Here is a 19,135-nt window from a genome sequence, read left to right on the forward strand (position 1 = left end):
TTTTATTTGACTTTTTCTAAAATTGTATTTTGATTATCTATAATTCCGTTCAATTCTACATGTACACAAAAAATAAATCTCTGTAAAAACGACTATATAATTTACCAAACTAAAAAAAAAAAAAAAAATCATGTCTCGAATTCTATTAAGTTCTGTTCAACATGTGAACTATCAGCATCTTGATCTGACTTGATCTTGCTTTCTGCATTATGGAATCTTCGTAATTCTTTTTGACCAGCAGGCGAATTATTCACAGGGTCCGTCAAAACTTGTGCTTCAGCACCAAGGATAAGATCTTTATCATTCTGGTCAATATCGATCACACCAAAATCATCATCCCTTTCTTCTTCTTCAGCTTCTTGAGCCTTGGATTTAGATGATTTTAAAGAAGCGTTATCACTACCGACACTATTGTTATTCAAAGTAGTGGCTGCTGAATCCATACGACGACGTACTCTCTTAGCGATGTCTCTACCATCGGCAAACATACCATCAAACATGTCTCTAAGATTACGAATGGTACTAAAATCGGAATCAAGTGGTTTGTCAAGATGTATTGAGTGTCTCAAAGTTTTACTGAATAACAATTCATAGGTCTCGTCCGCTAGTATAACCATCCTAAAAGTAGGTAAATTTACAAATACCGGAGTGTTTGGATTAAGAGCAGCATTATGAGAGATCTTGTTATCAATTGCCAATTCTTTAATGAGAACTTCTTCATCTTCAGGTTGAGCATATTCAAATGCCCTTTGAATAAACGTACTAGCCGCAGATAAATATCTCTCGATTTGTTGGTTCTCAAGTTTTTGCTTATCAAGGTCAACTTCAGTGGGAAGATCTATTTCATCCTTAGCGGAATTAGAACCTTGGTCTTGCTGTCTTTTATACACTATATCAGCAATGTCATTCTCGATTGCAGTTTGAGTGATTGAATCAAGAAGCACCCCATCCTTCCATGGAGTTGTAATATATAGCAAGTCTTCTGAAATTTTCAAAATACCTTCTCTATCAATCCTTCCCTTGTTATCGACATCATATAATTCGAAAAAGTTAGACATGGAAGTCATTAAATCTGAGTCAACTAACTTGTTTAATCCAAAAACTAAATCCGATAATTTGAGGTTACCCTTGCCTTCAGAATCCCAATGGGTGAATAATCTTTGCAAAAAATCTTCACCTTGTGTTTCTCGATCATCATGCTCAAGTTCAACCCAATCACATATTTGAGCCATAAATTTTTTAAAAGCAACAAAATCCATTGTACTTGAACCACTTCCTATTGTAACATTTTGAGTTTGCACAATCGAATAAAATCTATCATAAATTTTGCCTAAGACGTCTTGATCAATATTAGTTGATTTTGGTAAATTTCTCAATTCTGTTCTTTTAACGAAACTAGTTATGTTTTGCAAAATTGTCCCTCTATGCTTAGCACGATGTTTAGCTATCATTTCTTGATCAACAACCGAAAACTCTTTAAATGCTGTTACTAGTAATTCTTGAAATTTGGTTATAGATCTATATTTAAGATTTGGAGAATCAGGATGAGCAGATTGGTCTAAAGTTTGAAAATAGTTTTTCAATATTGAAATAAATGTACCATCATCTTCCGTTTTGAGTAATTCTTCCCCGTTCAACTTCAATATGGCCAAGGCGACTTGAAATAAAGTTTTAGCACCTTGTAAAAAAAATACATCAAGAATTCTAAACGCAAACACCAATGGCATAGAACTGAGATATAAAGATAAAAACCAAGGCAAAGAAACAACAGAAAGTTGGATATCGTTTTTTGAAATATGGTCCCACAAAAGAGGCATTGTATTTTGAACTAACGATTCAAATACTCTTTGATCTAATAAGGTTCCATACATGGTTTTTGAATAATAACCAGGTACCAAACGATCGCATAAAACATTTAAGCACCAAAACGCCTGTTCCTCAGACATATAAATCAACAAAGCAGCAACTACAATATTCATAGCTTGACAGTAACCAACTTCTGGATTTTTCCATGAGTAGGCAGTAAGAACCCTACGTAATCTTTCGATCCCTTCAGGATTTTGATAAGCAGCGTATTCCGGTAAGGACCTATTAAGATCTTTTTCAATCTCCTCAATAGCAAAAGATTTCTTGTCTTTATTTTCTTCCAATAATTTTGAATAGATATCTGGTTGATCTGCCCTTAAGTACATAGAGCCACAACACAATTCCCAAATTTCACCTCTTAAACGATTTGGTAAACCCACTCTTATCAATTTGTAAAACATTGGAGTCTTGATGAGGGATAAATTTCTACCTTCACCTCTAAACAAATCAAACCAAAGTTTCATTTTCGACTTATCTTTCAATTCTCTGGCATTTCCAGGAAATTTGAATATAATACCCAAACCGCCATCCGGCATTTCTTCCACTTTTTCTGCAGATATTTTATTCTTAGCTAATAAATATTCTGAATAACAAGATTGAATAAACGGCTGTAATTTCTGAACATTTCGTAAATTATTCTTTAATGCCAATTTTAAGTTATAAGAAAACTTTTCACTATCTGAACGAATACCAACAAGATAAAGAGTAATATATACCTTACTATGGGTACTTATTGATAATGCAAATCCATATGAGCTAGTAGGTAATCTTTCAACCTTCTTTATCGTCGACAATTGAATGGTGAATGAACAATTTCTCTTATCAAATGCATCACGGAAAATCAAAAAATGTTGAGTTAAGAATATTCTGCCCTGAGGATATGCCATATTCTTATAAGCATCTTTATTGTGATCGGATTTGATTCCAACTTCTACAGCTGATTCATCAAGAACTGTTTCGTCATCAGGAAGGTTATATTCTCTACAGAACAATTGTGCCTTAGTGAGACCATCATTTTCCTTCTTGTCTAAAACTTGATTAATCGTATTGATAGCCCTTTCTCGTATGCTATCAAAAAACGCCATTCTCTAAGTATGGAAGCAAATTGTCTATAAAATGGGACGATGCTGGAGTGAATAGTTCAAATTAACAGTTGTCTTGTACAATTCACCAAGTTTTAAAGATTTTTGAGAAAACCCGTTTTATCCCAAGAAACAACCGATTGACGGTTACAGTTTTGATCCTGGTAGTAACACCCGTACAACACACCCATCAATTTTTAACAACCAACCAATAAAACTGCAAAACACAACAATTGTTGATATTACAACTAGATAAATGTATATATATATGTATAATTCATCAATAAATAAAAAATCTAAAAGAAAAGAATAATAAATCAGAACAAGAAATGAATAGTTGTTACAAAAAAACAAAATAGTATTGATACAATAGTACATAACAAGCTTTAGAAGAAACCATTTTATCTATTCTTCATCTGAAATATCGGGAGTGTCTTCAGATGGAACATCACTCAAATAGTTACCATAGTTGAAATTACTAGATTGAGTGGATGGCTTACGCTTTAAGCTATGGTGATGGTGGGTCCGACGGTGACGAGGATGCAAATGCTTGTCCAAGCTATCGAGTTTAGATGCATCCCGGGATCTCCCTTCTTGTTGAAGGTCTTGAATAGTCATATAAGATGCATAATTGGAAATCTGTTTCAAAGGTTCGCTAATCATATTCCTTTTCTTGTATTTGAATTTATTCCCTAAAATCTTACCAGAATGGTTGATAATAACTTTAATGATATCCTTTCGAAGTTTGAGAAGAATGTCTTCAGTAGACCACATTTTGTTTCGATATTTTAGGTTTGGGATAGCTATGTTCAAATTATGAACATCAAGAATATTTAAATGTTTTGGAGCCTTGAAGCTTATTGCTATATTTACAGGAACAATCTCAATTTCAACAATAGACATGTACCTGGAAGATCGGTTCATGATTACTGATATATCATCTTTGATTTCATCATTATCGAGAGTTTTGGAAGATTTAGTGTGTCTCTTGGGCAGGGAGTATCTTTCTGATCCGCTTGAAGCTTCCTCTGAAAATGAAAATTTCCCTGATAACGAATCGGATCTAAATGATGGAGGATCACTCAATGCATCCATGCTACCTTCGCTAATTGCGGAATCACCTGAAGTTTTATTCTTACCTAGTATACTTCTCAATGGGTTTTTCGTTAAAATGTCATGAAAGGTGGTTCCTTCGTCATCATCTGCATATCCACTTTCTCCGCTTTCGACATAATCTTCAGCATCTTCAACTTCTTCTTCATTTCCAGTAGGGAAGAGGTAACCAAATAATGACTTGCATGTATCATAATCAAGTTGGACTTTGAGTGGGTCCACTTGAAGCTTAGCATGTTGTAAAACTTGAATACCACCAACTGGCTCTAATAATGTCCATGAAAATTGTAATATTGGTTGTTCCGAGGTAGTTCCCGACGATTCTGCTTCTTTAAGCTCTAAACATGGCCGGAGTAACTCCGGATAAATCGAATTACTCTGTAAATTGAAACCTTGAATCATTTTTATAGAAATGTTGTTCACATTTGATCCATCATATGAATCGACCCTTGAAAACTGAGAATAAGCTAATGCAAAATCAATAAATGGTTCTCTATCATCATCTAAGAAATGCCAAATAATTTGATCAGATAATATATTCCACTTTCTACTCTCATGCTTTTCACTACTATGCTTGGAGCTTCTCAAACTAAGGCCCCTCATTAAAATAACCAATTCCATTCTCATTCTCTCAACTTCGAGCTCTAAGCTAGATATTTGTGATTTGTCTTCATCATTAAACTCCATGAGTTCAAAATCAAGTTTAAGCAAAATATTTTGACAGTTTCTTATGGATTCTTGAAGCTCTCTGACTCTGACGTCAACACCATAAAAGTCGCTTGTATCAGATAAGGCGATTACCTTATCTAAACGATTAACGAGTTCATCTCTAGCTGTTTTGCCATGGACCAATAAATCAGTAATAACATAGTAAATTGCTGAATACTGTAAAGATGTGGCATTTATAACAACTTTAGCCAAATGCACTGTAATTTCATTTCCTTGATCCACGCTTTGATTTTGAGAGAATAAGTAATTTGGTTTCTTTAAAATAAGTGCTAAAGAGTTTTTCTCAATTACCAATTGATTTTTCACCCAAGAGCTATCATAGCAAACTTCACATTCCAACCAAGGTGGCCAGTTCACATCAGAATTATTATATTTGATGCCATACTCAATTTCTGGATCCATTACAGTACTTTCATCCTTTTTGAACACGAAAACATGCGTATCCTTAAAGAGAACACCATATCTTGTCTCAATGAGTGATGAAACTTTTGTTGATTCACTTATAACGTTGCCCATTCCCTTTACATTGACACCTATGATCCTAACTTCCAAATCTCTAGAGGTAACAAGAACACAAGAATCAGGATCCTGTTCACTGACTAATTGTATTTGAGGATGAATAAGTTTGAAAAGGTATCTATTCTCTTTATCCTGCTCTTCGGAATCAATGTCACCAAGTGTTTCATCGAATGATTCAATAACATCCTGACTGCAAACGTAATCTTGTGATTCGTTTATTTCCTCTTTAGGTTTATCGTGATGATAATCATCAGAATCTCTGATCACACTTTCAACTAAATCGACAGCTTTTTTACTCATAAAATATACTTGAGTTTTTCTATCACTAACCTTTTGCATATATTCCAAAAGAAGATCCCTTAACTTATTATTCCACTTCAATTGCAAGTTATGGAAAATAAATCTATTATGAAATTCACTTACAGTAGAATTCATATTTGAAATGTCTCTCACTTGCTCAATTGACGTCTCATTTGAGTAAACTGAAATAGGTCGTGATTCGACCTTACTAATGTTTTCCTCTGAGTCTTCATCATAAAACCTTCCGGAAAAGCCTTCCCAAATTCTTCGAACGGCATCGATTTTTTCTTCTCCGATTTCAATATCTAATTTAAGTTTCTCGATGTCGTGCTTGAATTCTGGATCATTGGAGTACTCTAATTTGTGTAGGAATTCTCTGTTTTCGTTAAGGGTATGGCGAATATTCGAAATTCTCTCGTTTAATAATTTAGCCTGAGCTTCATCAGGTTTTCCGATACCAAGGAAACAATCGTGAGCACTTTCATGTCCGAAAGGATAAGGTCCATCCTCTTGGAGAGAAAACTCTCTAAAATAAGTAATCTTAGGAGAAAAGAAGAAAGGAGTTATCTCAACATGTGGTTCAGGAGAAAGAACCTCCCTAACCTCTAATTCGATAAAATCATCTGGGTCGAACCAAGAAAATGACTCATCAAGTCTGTCAATATTTGTTCTCCAATCGGCAAAAGATTCTATGTGATCCATCAAAGGTTTTGATTTCAGGATATGGCCAGTTGAAGGTGGTTTTCCAGACAAATAGCTAGCCAAATTTCCTCTTAAGGACTGCTCTTTAAATGTTGCGTTTATAAACCTTAGATCTGCTTCATCAACAGCAACTTCTCCTTCGTTTAGTTTGAGGTGATACATGCAGCTATTGATATCCAATTTCTCATTCACATATCTGACTAGTTCTTTTCTTTGATGCAAATCAATAATGCATTTAGCAAAATGACCCTTGAGACCCGTGAAAGCGACTCTATAACTTGAGTCAATTTCTTCTGCTGTTGAGTGCATATACATGTGGGAGATAGAAAGAGGTTCTAGATTCAACTGATACTTCACAGTGAACAAATGAGGACCCATTTTTATGTGGGATTTATCAAGCTTAGAATTATTAAACAAAGGGCCCTGTTTGATTGGCAAAGAAATATAATTGGTAAGAAATTGCCACCAGTAAAAGAAGTAGTGAAATGTCATTGGAGATAAATAAGCAGCATTATAGCAATTGCCTTTACTTGATGTAGAAGTAACAGATATGGCTAGATGTAAGTAGTCAGAACGAAAGTCTTCAAAAGAGTCGGGGTGCCAATCGAAGGCTGGGTTAGTCACCATCACTTCGTAATGAGGCTTGAATGTGTTGATTCTTTTCTGGCTATCTGATAACTCGGTTGTATCATACTTATTTCTTTCAAAAAGGAAACCCAATTTCCAGCGTACTCTCTCGTCACTCGCAAGCTTCATAACTCTCTTCTTGAACCTATTTAAAATTGAATAAGGGCCAGCATGGTCCGCTTCAAGCTCCTCATAGAAAGAAGACCACGTCCCCTTTTCAGCTAATGAATAGTCTGGGATTGCAAGTAGAAAATCCTCCGAATCTAATTTTATGAGCTCGTCATGCTTACCGCCTTCATTAATCATCAAGCTAATATTATTCTTCCAGCAAAACACGAATCCAGCAGCTTTACCCACCATGTCATAAGGACTTCCGGAACTTTTGATATGAAGATACAACTCATTCGAAATATTAAAAACCATTTTTCCATGTAGTATCAAGGAAGCTTTGTCCCACCAACCAAGGGGGCTATCATCGATTTCCGGCTTCGTGAAGTTATCAAAAGAAGACATTGTTGCCAGTAAGGATGCCTGATAGGATTTCGACCAACTCAAGATACAAGGTCGATTAGTCTTAATGTCCCACTTCATATCCATGGCAACCTTAACAGGAGTTAAAGTACGTGGTATAAAAACTGAATAAAAACAATCATGGTCTATATCACTTGTTGGAGCAGCAGGTGAAAACGGAACGAATATGTATCTCATTTCTTCTTTATGCGTAACCAATTTTTCATTAATAACAAAATTACCACTTAAAGTCATAGTCGGTTCATTGGGATTCAGTCCTCTAGGGAATGAAATTAACGGCAAAGGGTAGTCTCGAAGAAACATATACAATGAAACAGCTCTTAGATTAACATATAGCGGTATCAATATGGAATAGTCAACCTTCGGTTGACCTTTAGCATATTTGAATAAAAATTCGTGAACGTCATCCAAATGGGCCTTTGTAATGTTTAAGTCTAGGCCATGAACAACTGCACCAAATAATTCGGGTCCTGATGAATAGTCCTGGATCTCAAAAGAATCGATAACCAATGGGTTAATTATATCTTCACCCCAAACTCTGTCGGCACGATGATTCCATGAAGCTATTTTAACCGAGCGGAATTTCTTGAATTTAGTGATCCAACTTGATGACATTTCTTTCAATAATAAATTCAATTTGTCTTCAATCTTCTTACTTGCTTCTTCTTCTGTAAGAAGGTCTTCTTGAGCATCAATCTCTTCATCAGCCTTAACAGGTGCTCTATGTTTTTTATGTTTGAAAAGTTTTTCTTTGAAAGTCGAAGAGTGATTATTATCACTTGAATCATTAAACTCTTTTCTTAGAGGACTATTCACTTTTGGGGTGGACGAGCTAGTAGAATTGCTATGCCTAAGATTTTTATTATCCAGCTTCACGAAAGTCAAGTCTTCCGGTGCCTTCTTAATACGTTCTCGGATTGTGGATGAGTGTTTTTCGAAGGCTTTCATCTTTTCCAACCTATTCTTTTGTTCAACGAGGCCTAATTCAATGATATAAGAAAGTTCGGTTTCAAAGGCATCATTTTCCATTACTAGACCGATGACACCAGACTTTATATTAACATTTGGTATATTCAAAGAGCTTTTAGCCTCGGGCAATATTCTTGAAAAGTTATTATTTCCATCTGAAAGGTTTTTGAAATTAAATAAGATTTGACGAACAGCCTTAGCAAAAGTGATTATATTATCTATGATTGTATAGAATAGAAATTGATGTGGAATAGTTAATTTCATGGTTGTAGAGTGAACATTTACAAAAAGCTCACCAGCATCATTGAAGCCAAATGCAACATTGGGGTTTGTAATTGTCAACAATCTTGACCACAACTTTGTAGAAGGATGAATGACGTAAAGCCGTATATATCTAAAGTTTGCGGATTTAAACATCATCATATCACTTACTGAAACGGAATCAAGCTCGAGTAAACAATCAACACTATTAGGAAGTCTCGTTACAATAGCAACTGATTCAACCAAAAGATCAATTTTCACTTTAGTCCTTGATTTGCCTAAAGCACTAGCTTCTTCATTTGAAAATTTCTTTTCAACTGATGGAGCCGAGCTAAATAATGTTTTAGCATAAACAGTACACCAAAGAAGAAATATGTCGAAGCGTCCATTAACTTCAGGAATTGTTACAATTAATTTGTTTTTATCTTTTTCCCTATTACTCACAGATATATCTTTAATTGTCATAACTTTTTTTATTTTTTTCAAGTCTGATTTATCTTCAATCTTTGAATTACTCGATCCTAAACTTGATAAATCACCAAAATCATCTTCTTCATTATCATAAAGTGTGTTAGAATCAGCGACTTGATCAAATCCAGGGATGTATTCTGTGACATATTCACTTAACGTAAAACACTGGACAGATTTAATGTTGGCCATTATTTCTTCTTGTGGCTTTTTATAAATGAAACTTATATCTTCAAGTTTATAAGCAACACCTCTTTTAAAATCACCAAGGTTGACGTTTTCATCCAATTCCTCGTCATAAAGGGAATAATTAGGTAACCGATCTTTACAAATCACGTCAGCGTGGATATCTGTGATATCTACTTTCACACTGGCAAGAGTATCAGGAAGGGCTTCGAAAATTTCAAGATACTCGATATTTTGCGGACCATCATTTTTGTCAAAGCTTAAATTATCTTGTTTATCTAAATTCGAACAAGCTTCATTGAAATGAGAAATCTTCCAATTTCTAAGTTGTCTGAATATATGGAAAACCAGTTCATTAACAGATTTCAATTTAACGTATCTAATTAAGGACTTAATTGAGAGTTTTTCTGTTATCAAAGAATAAATACAATGCATATTAAATTTTGATATGTGTAAAAAGTTATCAGCAGCATCAATTTTTAAATTTGATAATTTGAGGAAAGTTCTAAAGTTAGCAATTGACGGGGAAGAGTCTTTTGGATCAAGTAATTTATTTGTTTCTTTAGCTAAAATTTTGAAAATAAAAGCCAGTAGAGTACATTTTACTTGAAGATTTTTCAAAGAATCACGATGAAATTCATGATTTCCAGGAATTGGAAGGTGTATTCTTAAATCAGAATCACCCATAATCAACTTTATAGAGAGAAGTTCAAACATTGAAAGTAATGATTTCAAAAAAGCTTTTGGGTTAAAAGCTGAAGGCTGGGAAGTATCATTTTTAGTCTTTTTATTACTTAGAATAGATAGAATTAAATCTAATTGATCATAATATATATCAATATTTGGATTTGTAAATGATATGGTATTGGACATGTTTAATGGAGATGGATAATCATTGAAAGTTGAATTTGAATCATTTTGCATGCGATAAAGCATTGAGGGCAATTTCAAAGGATCTAATTGTAGATTTAAATTCGCAGAAGGAAGTTCAAAAAATTTGGATTCCAAATGGTATAGACTCAAAGAAGTCAAGCTGGATGATAGTTTTGAATCTTTAGAGATATTTGGATTGATTGAATGATCTAAAGCAATCACGAATGTTGAAAGGAGTAATTTGTAATTATCATCGTATACGGTTAAATCAGATAATCTTATTTCCAATTGTTTGAATAGTTGATAAAATTCGTTCAAGTCATCATAAGGTAAATATTTTATTTTAGTAGAATCACTTTTTGTATTGGTTTTCGACTCCTCTTTATCAAAAAGTAAATTCAAAGTATTCAACGGGATGGTCAATTGAGCTATGGCCAAATTCATAGCAAAATTTTGAGGATTCACCAATATAGTGTTCTTATCCAAATTATCACAGGCAAAGACGGTATCCCAGGAGACGCTTATCCCAACGTTTCTACATAAACGAATTTCACCACCGGTTTTTTCTGAAGATTCATTATGAAGAACACCATTGAAAATGTTTGCAATTAACTTATTTGAACCGTCGGAATCGAAATGATTTTCTAGCCTAATATATTCAAAGTAAACCGAATTTTTCTTACTCAATACCTGATGAACAACGGTCAATCGGAAAAGATCAATACTAAATTGATTTATAATCTTATTTTGTATAAGCCACTCATAAACTTTCTTGGGAATGCTAACACTCAACTTGTTTCGAAAATTTTTGGCCACTTCATCAATCGATGCCGCTTCGGTTGAAGTTTGAGTCGCCTTCTCAATCGATACAGTGGCATCGTGAAACTCCAAGTTCAATAACTTATAGGGAGAATCTCTGGATTTTGATAGATTAAAACGAACCTTAATTTGATGGATGTATACGTGACTGTTACCGGCATTAATTTCAACGTGTTTCAAGCAAAACCATCCTAAAGACTTAACAGAGATCCAGGGGACCCTGTTCAACATAAATAGCACTCCGAGATAGGCAGCAACAGCTGAACCTATTAGTAAGTATAGGAACATCTTCTTCCTGTTTCAACGCCCAGACTATGATGATGACCTTCTTAACAAGAGCAAAGTAAATAAATAAATAAAAAAAATTAAAAATGAAAAATCTGGGGGCTTGATCTATTGATATACCTCAGCGAGGAAAATTACTACGGAAGATACGTATCTAGATTTCCGTGAGCTTCAATTGACCTTTTAAATTCTACTAGCCTCCACTCTATATCCTCTTAAACATAGCAAAGAACAACTTATATAACAACTAGCTGCCTCAGTGTATGTAAGTTTAAAACAATCAGCTTAGTCTGTACGTGTTTTGGAGTATAAGAAACTACACAGAGATTGCGCAAGGAAAGTTTCGAGAGAAAAAAGACCCAAACAAACAGTTTTTTTTTTTTTTTTCAATTCCCGTCTTGCCCGAGACCTTGTTTCAAAGATAAAGACTACTTCAAATTTTGAGGTGTTCGTGTGAACAAGCTGATTGGAGCCAGCTTCATTGCCTGCCTTACGGCAACCAATGAGTCGACGTGTTGAGTTCACACGAGACGTCTTTGAGTAGCTTGACGTTTTCTTTTTTTTTTTTTTCTCTTTTTGTTTTCTTACAAGATATCGTCAATTGTAATTGAGGAACAGAAGTGAAGGAATATTCGGCGCATTGATCTAGTGGTAAACAGCCCGTTCATTGTAAACGATGCCGGCAGATATGGCTGAATTGGTTTTGGCCCTTGTTCAACCGGCCGGAAGAAAAGGCACGGATGTGTGGGAGGAAGAGGATACATATGAAGAGGGTAGGAGGTTACGTGAGTGTGAAGAGGATACATATGAAGAGGGTAGGAGGTTACGTGAGTGTGTAGGGAAGACGAATGAAGTAACTCCTGGTATTCTAGAACTGGAGGATGTAGAAATAAACAAGTATATGTACCCAAAAGCATTATCATGTTGCGTCCATCCTCGAAGTGCTTGTAGTTGGAGAGGTGCCATGTTCCATCATATAAGTAATATGAGTTGTTATCCAAAAGTAGAAAATCAGGACTCCACCCATATTTTGCAAGTCCATTTCCTTCCAGTAAGTAAATTTACGATGATATTGCTTGGGCTACAACTTGTTAACTAAATCAAGTAGTATTTTGAGAGGATGCTTAATTGTCAACTGCGTAAAACACAAGCCGAATTCCTTCAAACAGGTAACAAGTACCCCAATTCACTCACTTATGTTACTTCGAAGGATTTCACACTGAGGAGAATAGTTCTTTACTTTGTTTGGTAAGTTGTTTTGGTTGCCTGTCTTATTCTTAAGTTAAGCATCCAATGAAATTTCCTATTTGGGGCATGTAATGATTTTTTTTTTTTTTTTTTTAGCGGTTTTTTGTTAGAGATTTTTCGCAACTTATTGTTACTATAGTTGGAATAATAAGGGAAGTAATAGGAATGAAAAAACCCTTTAGTTGGGAATTTGTATATATATCCATCGAAAGTAGCCCAGGAAATAAAATAATTATAGGCTTAAGATATTGTCATTAAAATTTCATTCTGATTTGAGGTTTTCGATATAGGTTCACCATGAAATTATCAGTTACTACTACTACACTCGCTTTGGCTCTTGCCACTTCAGTTCTTGCTGCTCCAACTAATATTGAAACCAATGTTCAGCTTACTAGAAGAGAACAAGAAGTTGACTTAATTGCTGAATTGAATGAAATTGCTGCTTTGAAATCAAAGAGAAGTTTACTTACTGAACGTGAACAACTTGAATTGGCTCAAAGAGATTATACTATCGTTACTCAAATTTTAGAGCTTCTTAATACTAACAGTTTTGCTGCTAAATTTATTCAAAAATTGGTTGATGATCAAAACTTACAACCAATTCTTACTGATACTATTGAATGGTTGATTAAAAATAATATTATTAATTTAACTACTTTATTCACTGCTTTGGATGAATCTGATTTAGCTGCTACCGTTATTAGAGATATCATTAATGATTGTGATTACTATACTCAAATTTATAAACTTATTGAATCTTTAATTACTGGTGATGATTCTTCTTCTTCTTCTGCTGCTGCTACTAAGAGAGAATTGGTTACTGCTGACTTGGTAATTAGAGCTGATAGCTCTGGTTCTGGTAGTGCTGTTACTGATGCTGCTGCTTCCAGTGATCCTACTTCTGACTCTTTCATCAATGAATTATTAAACTCTTTGGCTAAATCTGGTCTTGCTTCTGATTTGGTTAAGCGTTTACTTGTTGATAAAGAGTTCTTATCCTATGGTGCTTCTTTAATTGTTGATTTATTCAAATCAGGTAGTCTCACCATTGGTGATGTTATTGACGCTTTGACTCAATCTTCTTTGATTCCAGATTTATTCAGAGAATTCTTTACTGTTAACACTTTGAAGACTGTTATTACTAATGCCTTGGCTGCTGCCTCTGGTACTTGTGATACTAATGCTACCTCTCTTAACCCTAATGGAACTACCTCCAAAACTGCTACTTCCACCACTAAAGGTTCTACTAACACTGCCACTAACACTACTGCAACTAGAACCAATACTACTTCTACCAGTACTTCAACTTCGGGTGGTGGTAAATGTAAAAAGAGAAGAAAGAGAAACTACCATTAAATGGGCTGATGCTTTAAATCGTTTATTTATTTATTTCTAAACTACGACTTTGGCTCTCATCCTTCTCTAGGTCTTATTATTATTAAACTTCAATTCATCAAACAATACCAATACTCATGTTTATTAATACCTCTATTTAACTGAGTATCTTTTTTTAAAAAAAAATAAGGATTTTCTTTCTGCTCGAGTTAATGGCTTGATATTCGGTTTAAGTTTCTCTTTACTTATATTATTTTATTAATTTTATTTACTTTACAAAAAATGGCTTTACGTTAACGCTCTAAATATATTTTATGTCTCGAATTATCACCAAATGTAGTTGTGAAAAGTTGCGAATTTCTATTTTGGGTGCTTTACCTAATTTGGAAATTTTTTTACTGCCAAGTTACTCTTTTACTCTATAAAGATATTCATACTGGTTTACAAGGAGAGTAGAGATTGCCTTTTTGTATATTCAAAATACTTAGAATTCTAAATTTTTGGCAAAAAAATCAGATACCGCATTGGTTAATCTATTTGCCGCTTCAATGATCAAGTCGTCGTTGGGCGAGGGGGCATAAGTTAATCTAAAAAAGTTTACGTTCTTGTTTCCCTTATCTACTGCTAAGTTGAACCCAGGAACAACACCAACACCATAATGGGAAAATTTCCAGTTTAGCAAGAAGATTTTTTCGTAGACATTTGTACCTGGGGGAAAGTTAATAACAAGACTAGCAAACATTCCCGCTCTTGGATCTATAACCTCAATTAATTTGTCTTTATAAGCTTTGGATTCGTAAATTTGGTTAAGTAAGACATTTCTTCTATGGATATAGCTAACTCTTAATTTCAAAAACCAATTGATGAAACCGTCAACTCCTCCAAATTTTTGCTCAATGGTATTTTGAAGAACTATCTGGGCAAGACCAGAAGGTTGACGAGTGACCACAGCCGCATAGTTATCAATTGCTTTGATGAACTTTTTATGGGCCACTACGAATCCAAGTCTTAAACCAGGTGCAAATAGTTTGGAGAAAGTTTCAACTCTAATCACACGACCACTAGTGTCTATAGTCACGTAGGAGGGAGTTAAATGATTTTTGAGGTATTCATCAATGGTCAATAACTCGTCTAATTTAACAAAACCTTGTGGCTTTTGGTATGGGGGTAAAGTTAAATATCCATAAGGATCATCTTCAATGATTGCAAAATCATATTTCTCTGCTAATGCATAAATCTTTTTACGGAATTCTAAAGTTTGGGTTAAACCAGTTGGATTTTGTCCTGTAGGAATTGTATACAAAGCTTTTGGTTTTTTACCTTTATATTCAGGTATTCTCTCGTCCCAGTTCTCTAATAAATCGGTGAGGTATCCTAAATCAATACCTTGGCTCTTATCGGGTTCTGTAGAGAGGTCCATCTTAATTGGAACAGCTATTCCACCAGCTTGTTCAATATTTTTCAAAAATGGAGTAAATGTAAATTCCTCAACCAAGATAATATCTCCATCATCTAATAAGACTTCGGCAGCTTTGTTCAAACCGTCACCTGCCCCAGAAGTAATAATAGTACTCCACTCTTCATAAGCCGGCTTGTGAACGCGATGGATAAAGTCTTCGGTGAATTTAAGAAGCTGGGGAAGTCCTGCATTTTCACTATATTGTAACCCATGAGCAAGATCAATATACTTGTTATCGGAATACTTAGAAATTACAACTTTTGAATTTTCCTTATTGATCTTAAGCTTTCTCAAAGAATCATCCACGGACAGAGTTGTAGCAGAATGTCCATTTGTAAGCCGAGATTCATTTAGGCTGGCAGACAGTGTTGGCTGAAGTGATTCTAATGAAGCATTAGTCACAGGCAAAGCTAAAGATTTTTGAAAAGGATAATCAATAATGTTGAGTTCAATTGAATCAACCGGGAAGAACCCTTCATTAGGCATACCCCAGTGGAGCGGAAGGGTATTGGGGTGGGGTTTATAACCTTCAGGAGGAGGAACACTGTCACCGCTGATGAAACTGCTAACTGTTCTTTTGGCTGCCCTTTCGGATAACAAATGAGACATGATATGATTGAGTTCTAACCTTGTAAGTTATCAAAAAGAAGAAGACGATAGGGCATTTATATACTACTATTGCATCCATTGTGCGCAATTTGGGGTTTTATTTCCGCACCGAATCTATACAATCAGAGCCACAAGACACTCCTTATCTTAGATTCAATCATCCCGTGTCAGATGCGTGAATAGACTGCCAAATACTTGATTAGTGATGAGTCAGATATATAACTTAAGTAATCAAAAGAGCTATTTTTACGATTGTTGTTGCGAAATTGGTATAAAATTTGGTAAATTAATCATTATAAATTATACAATATCTTCATCTTCGTCTTCTAATAAGCCATCTTCTAGGTAATTTAAGGAGGTACAAGATTTATATTCCTCGATGACATTAACAACACTTTCACGACATTCATTAAACATTTCCATAACTCTCAGTCTTTCTTCATGATCATTACTTTCAGTGTAGTAATTAATATACGCAGCTCTTTTAGCCAATAAATCATATTGTTTAACGATCTTACTGAAGACATGAACTATGGAAGTGTTATTTGATATTTGAATTCCGTGTAGATTTTTCTTATTGTTTGTAGTAGATATATGAGGAGGCCTACCATTAACTAAATGAATTGATGCAGAAGTCCAGGGAACAAAATTAACTCTTGATGATGCCCGAATTAAACCTTTTCTAATTTCTGATTGATTTAGATTATTACCTATTAAATAATTCATCATTGAAATATATGATACTGGATCATTCACTCTATTCATTTTACACTTATCATTTAATAATTCTAAAATTATATCATATTCATTTAAATTGGCGTTTCCTATACCACTTGTAAATGAAGTGTTTTGTTTTTGAAGAATATTTGTTATTGGTGCAACGGAAGTGGATAAAAATTTTAATTCAGGTGTTGGTACTAATGTCGATATAATTGATTCATTGGAACTATACATATAGCTCGGGAATCGGAAAGGGTTTGATATTGATGTTGCTATATGTGAAATAAGTTTATTGGTTCCTTCAAATGCACTATTTCGGCTAAGTTTATTACTACTGCCAAATATTGAATTTTCAATTGAGTTTAAAGAATCATTTTCAAAAACAAAAGTACAATCACTGAAATCAATGAGCCTTTTCAAAGTTAACATGGTATTATAAGGTTGCACAACGACATCAGAAGTTTTTTCATTTGATGGAAATATCAGAAATGTGTTAATGATTTTTTTAGATCCGTATCGATCATTTAATAATTCCAATAATAAACTTCCAACCCCTGACCCAGTACCACCAGCAACACTGTGAAATAGCTGGAAAGTTGATAGGTTCTCACACTTATCCAATTCTCGGTCAATTAGATTTGTCAAATCTTCTTGGTGATTCAATCCATACAGGTATCCATGTTGCCAATTATTTGCAGCCCCTCCTCCGTTCTCACTTAGATGTATGTTCCTAGGGTTTAGCATTGGTAGGGCACTAGTGGCTTTTGTTATGACAGAAGGCTCTAAATCTATCATTATCAGTCTGGGTGTATATTTATTATCATCTGATAATGTGAAGAACAAGTCTGGCCTATCTGATCTAATATTAGACTTCTGTGACTGATTTTCCCTAGTCTCAAACTGTAAGTCTTCATTGGAATAGGATAATGGGGTCCCATCAGAGAGTATTTCGTGTTCATTTGCCAATTGATTCCAATATTGAATACCAACTTGATTCCCACATTGTCCAGCCTGTAACGTTATTATTTCCCTAAATAAGTTAGTAAAGTTCCCAAATAACCACAGTAATACCAATAAAAATCTTACATACCCAGGCATGGCTAATTCTGATACGTCTATCGAGGTGTTTTTCAAATCAAGATATATCAGAGATTTACATTCAAAACAACAAGGTAAAAAAGAAAACAAAACGAAAAACAATTTGAGACGCGCTTCAGAGGGCGACATTCTTGTTTAGTAGTGACAAAAATGTCGCGACATGGAAAAAATCAGCAAAAAGAATGGACGACACCGGAGTCGAACCGGTGACCTTCTGCTTGCAAGGCAGACGCGCTACCAACTACGCCAGACGCCCGAATTGTATGACGATTCTTGTTTATAGGTTGCTAAGAGCTTTTATTTGCAATTTTATGTTTAAAATCACTTTTTTATGAATTTTTTTTTTACTCAACCAGCACCAACCATTTCTATCACATCACTTAATTCAACATGGGTTTTCTTGACTAAACACAGTCTTTCCTACTCTAGGTATATATTAGTAAATAGTTATTAAATATATATTCTTATACGTCGAAAAAAAAACTTTGATGCTCTGGACTTCGAAACTGATAAACTGTTACCTGTTGTTACTCTGTTTTGTGAAATTACTGCTATTTTAAATGATAAATTAACTATTAAATGTCTTATTGATACTGGTTGCTCTTCCAATTTTAATAAATTAAATTTACCAACTTATGAAACCGAACATCCTTTTGAAGTTCGTGCTGCTTGGGATACTGGCTTGAAAGCCATCAAACAATGTGTTAAACTTTCTCTTAATTTTGGATTCTTTTTGGATACTAGATCCTTTTTCGTGAATGACGATTCCTCCCAAGATGTGTATCTGAAATCGATTTTTATAAAAAATATAACGACTATATTGACCTTGAAACTAATACAGTTCGTGATATTGAACTGCCATATAATGTAGACAACCCAGTTATTGACCTACTGGAATCTGTTGTTTCTACTGATTCTGATGCTGATAAAGACTTAAGTCAAAAAAATTTCTACTGAAACCGAATATTCGAACAAAAGTTCCTCTACTTTTAAAGGTGACGATCCAAGAGAGATATTAATGGCTGGTTCCATTAAAACAAAGAGAGCTTTAAAAACTACTTCTGCAGAAAATCATTTATTAATTATTAAATATCGTCTTAGTTATGATGATAAACAAGAACTTAATTAACAAATTCAAGAATTACTTAGTAAAGGCTATATTGAACCCAAAGCCTCACCCTATGGTGCCCCAGTTATTTTTGTTAAAAAGAAAGATGGTTCTAAAAGATTATGCGTGGACTATAGACAATCGAATGATATTACTATTAAAGAACATTTTTTTTACCTTCTCTTCTTTACACTTCTCATATACGCTATCTACGATCAAAGTTCGTCA

The 19,135-nt window shown here is 34.3% G+C and overlaps 6 protein-coding genes across 6 annotated transcripts; 2 read left to right on the forward strand and 4 right to left on the reverse strand.

The window, feature by feature from the left end:
• Positions 1-82: 82 nt before the first annotated feature.
• GYP2 (Gyp2p) lies at positions 83-3,004 on the reverse strand. The gene has a single exon (XM_020222626.1). The coding sequence runs from the start codon at positions 2,949-2,951 to the stop codon at positions 129-131; it is 2,823 nt and encodes a 940-aa protein (XP_020073879.1). The 5' UTR covers positions 2,952-3,004; the 3' UTR covers positions 83-128.
• A 349-nt stretch (positions 3,005-3,353) lies between these two features.
• On the reverse strand, positions 3,354-11,333 carry HYPBUDRAFT_8285 (uncharacterized protein; the record flags this gene model as incomplete). Its single annotated transcript, XM_020223724.1, has 1 exon — positions 3,354-11,333. One exon carries the CDS (start codon positions 11,331-11,333, stop codon positions 3,354-3,356), a length of 7,980 nt encoding a protein of 2,659 aa, XP_020073880.1.
• A 673-nt stretch (positions 11,334-12,006) lies between these two features.
• Positions 12,007-12,717, forward strand: HYPBUDRAFT_150750 (uncharacterized protein; the record flags this gene model as incomplete). The annotated part of the gene is made up of 4 exons (XM_020220303.1): positions 12,007-12,157; positions 12,203-12,381; positions 12,439-12,578; positions 12,675-12,717. 4 exons carry the CDS (start codon positions 12,007-12,009, stop codon positions 12,715-12,717), a joined length of 513 nt encoding a protein of 170 aa, XP_020073881.1.
• A 119-nt stretch (positions 12,718-12,836) lies between these two features.
• HYPBUDRAFT_154151 (uncharacterized protein) lies at positions 12,837-13,982 on the forward strand. The gene has a single exon (XM_020221922.1). It carries the CDS (start codon positions 12,876-12,878, stop codon positions 13,932-13,934), a length of 1,059 nt encoding a protein of 352 aa, XP_020073882.1. The 5' UTR covers positions 12,837-12,875; the 3' UTR covers positions 13,935-13,982.
• Positions 13,983-14,374: 392 nt separating this feature from the next.
• Positions 14,375-16,004, reverse strand: ARO9 (aromatic-amino-acid:2-oxoglutarate transaminase). The gene has a single exon (XM_020221923.1). The coding sequence runs from the start codon at positions 15,979-15,981 to the stop codon at positions 14,398-14,400; it is 1,584 nt and encodes a 527-aa protein (XP_020073883.1). The 5' UTR covers positions 15,982-16,004; the 3' UTR covers positions 14,375-14,397.
• A 277-nt stretch (positions 16,005-16,281) lies between these two features.
• On the reverse strand, positions 16,282-17,841 carry TUB4 (gamma-tubulin; the record flags this gene model as incomplete). Its single annotated transcript, XM_020219889.1, has 2 exons — positions 17,792-17,841; positions 16,282-17,731 (listed from the first exon to the last, which is right to left on the reverse strand). Exons 1-2 carry the CDS (start codon positions 17,797-17,799, stop codon positions 16,282-16,284), a joined length of 1,458 nt encoding a protein of 485 aa, XP_020073884.1. The 5' UTR covers positions 17,800-17,841.
• Positions 17,842-19,135: the final 1,294 nt, after the last annotated feature.

The sequence above is a fragment of the Hyphopichia burtonii genome (assembly GCF_001661395.1).
Source record: "Hyphopichia burtonii NRRL Y-1933 unplaced genomic scaffold HYPBUscaffold_9, whole genome shotgun sequence".
Classification (NCBI taxonomy): domain Eukaryota; kingdom Fungi; phylum Ascomycota; class Pichiomycetes; order Serinales; family Debaryomycetaceae; genus Hyphopichia; species Hyphopichia burtonii.

What these genes read in the sequence shown, in the direction of transcription:
- GYP2 (XM_020222626.1), bottom strand. Translation starts at nt 2,951, where the DNA reads ATGGCGTTTTTTGATAGCATACGAGAAAGGGCTATCAATACGATTAAT.
- HYPBUDRAFT_154151 (XM_020221922.1), top strand. Translation starts at nt 12,876, where the DNA reads ATGAAATTATCAGTTACTACTACTACACTCGCTTTGGCTCTTGCCACT.
- ARO9 (XM_020221923.1), bottom strand. Translation starts at nt 15,981, where the DNA reads ATGTCTCATTTGTTATCCGAAAGGGCAGCCAAAAGAACAGTTAGCAGT.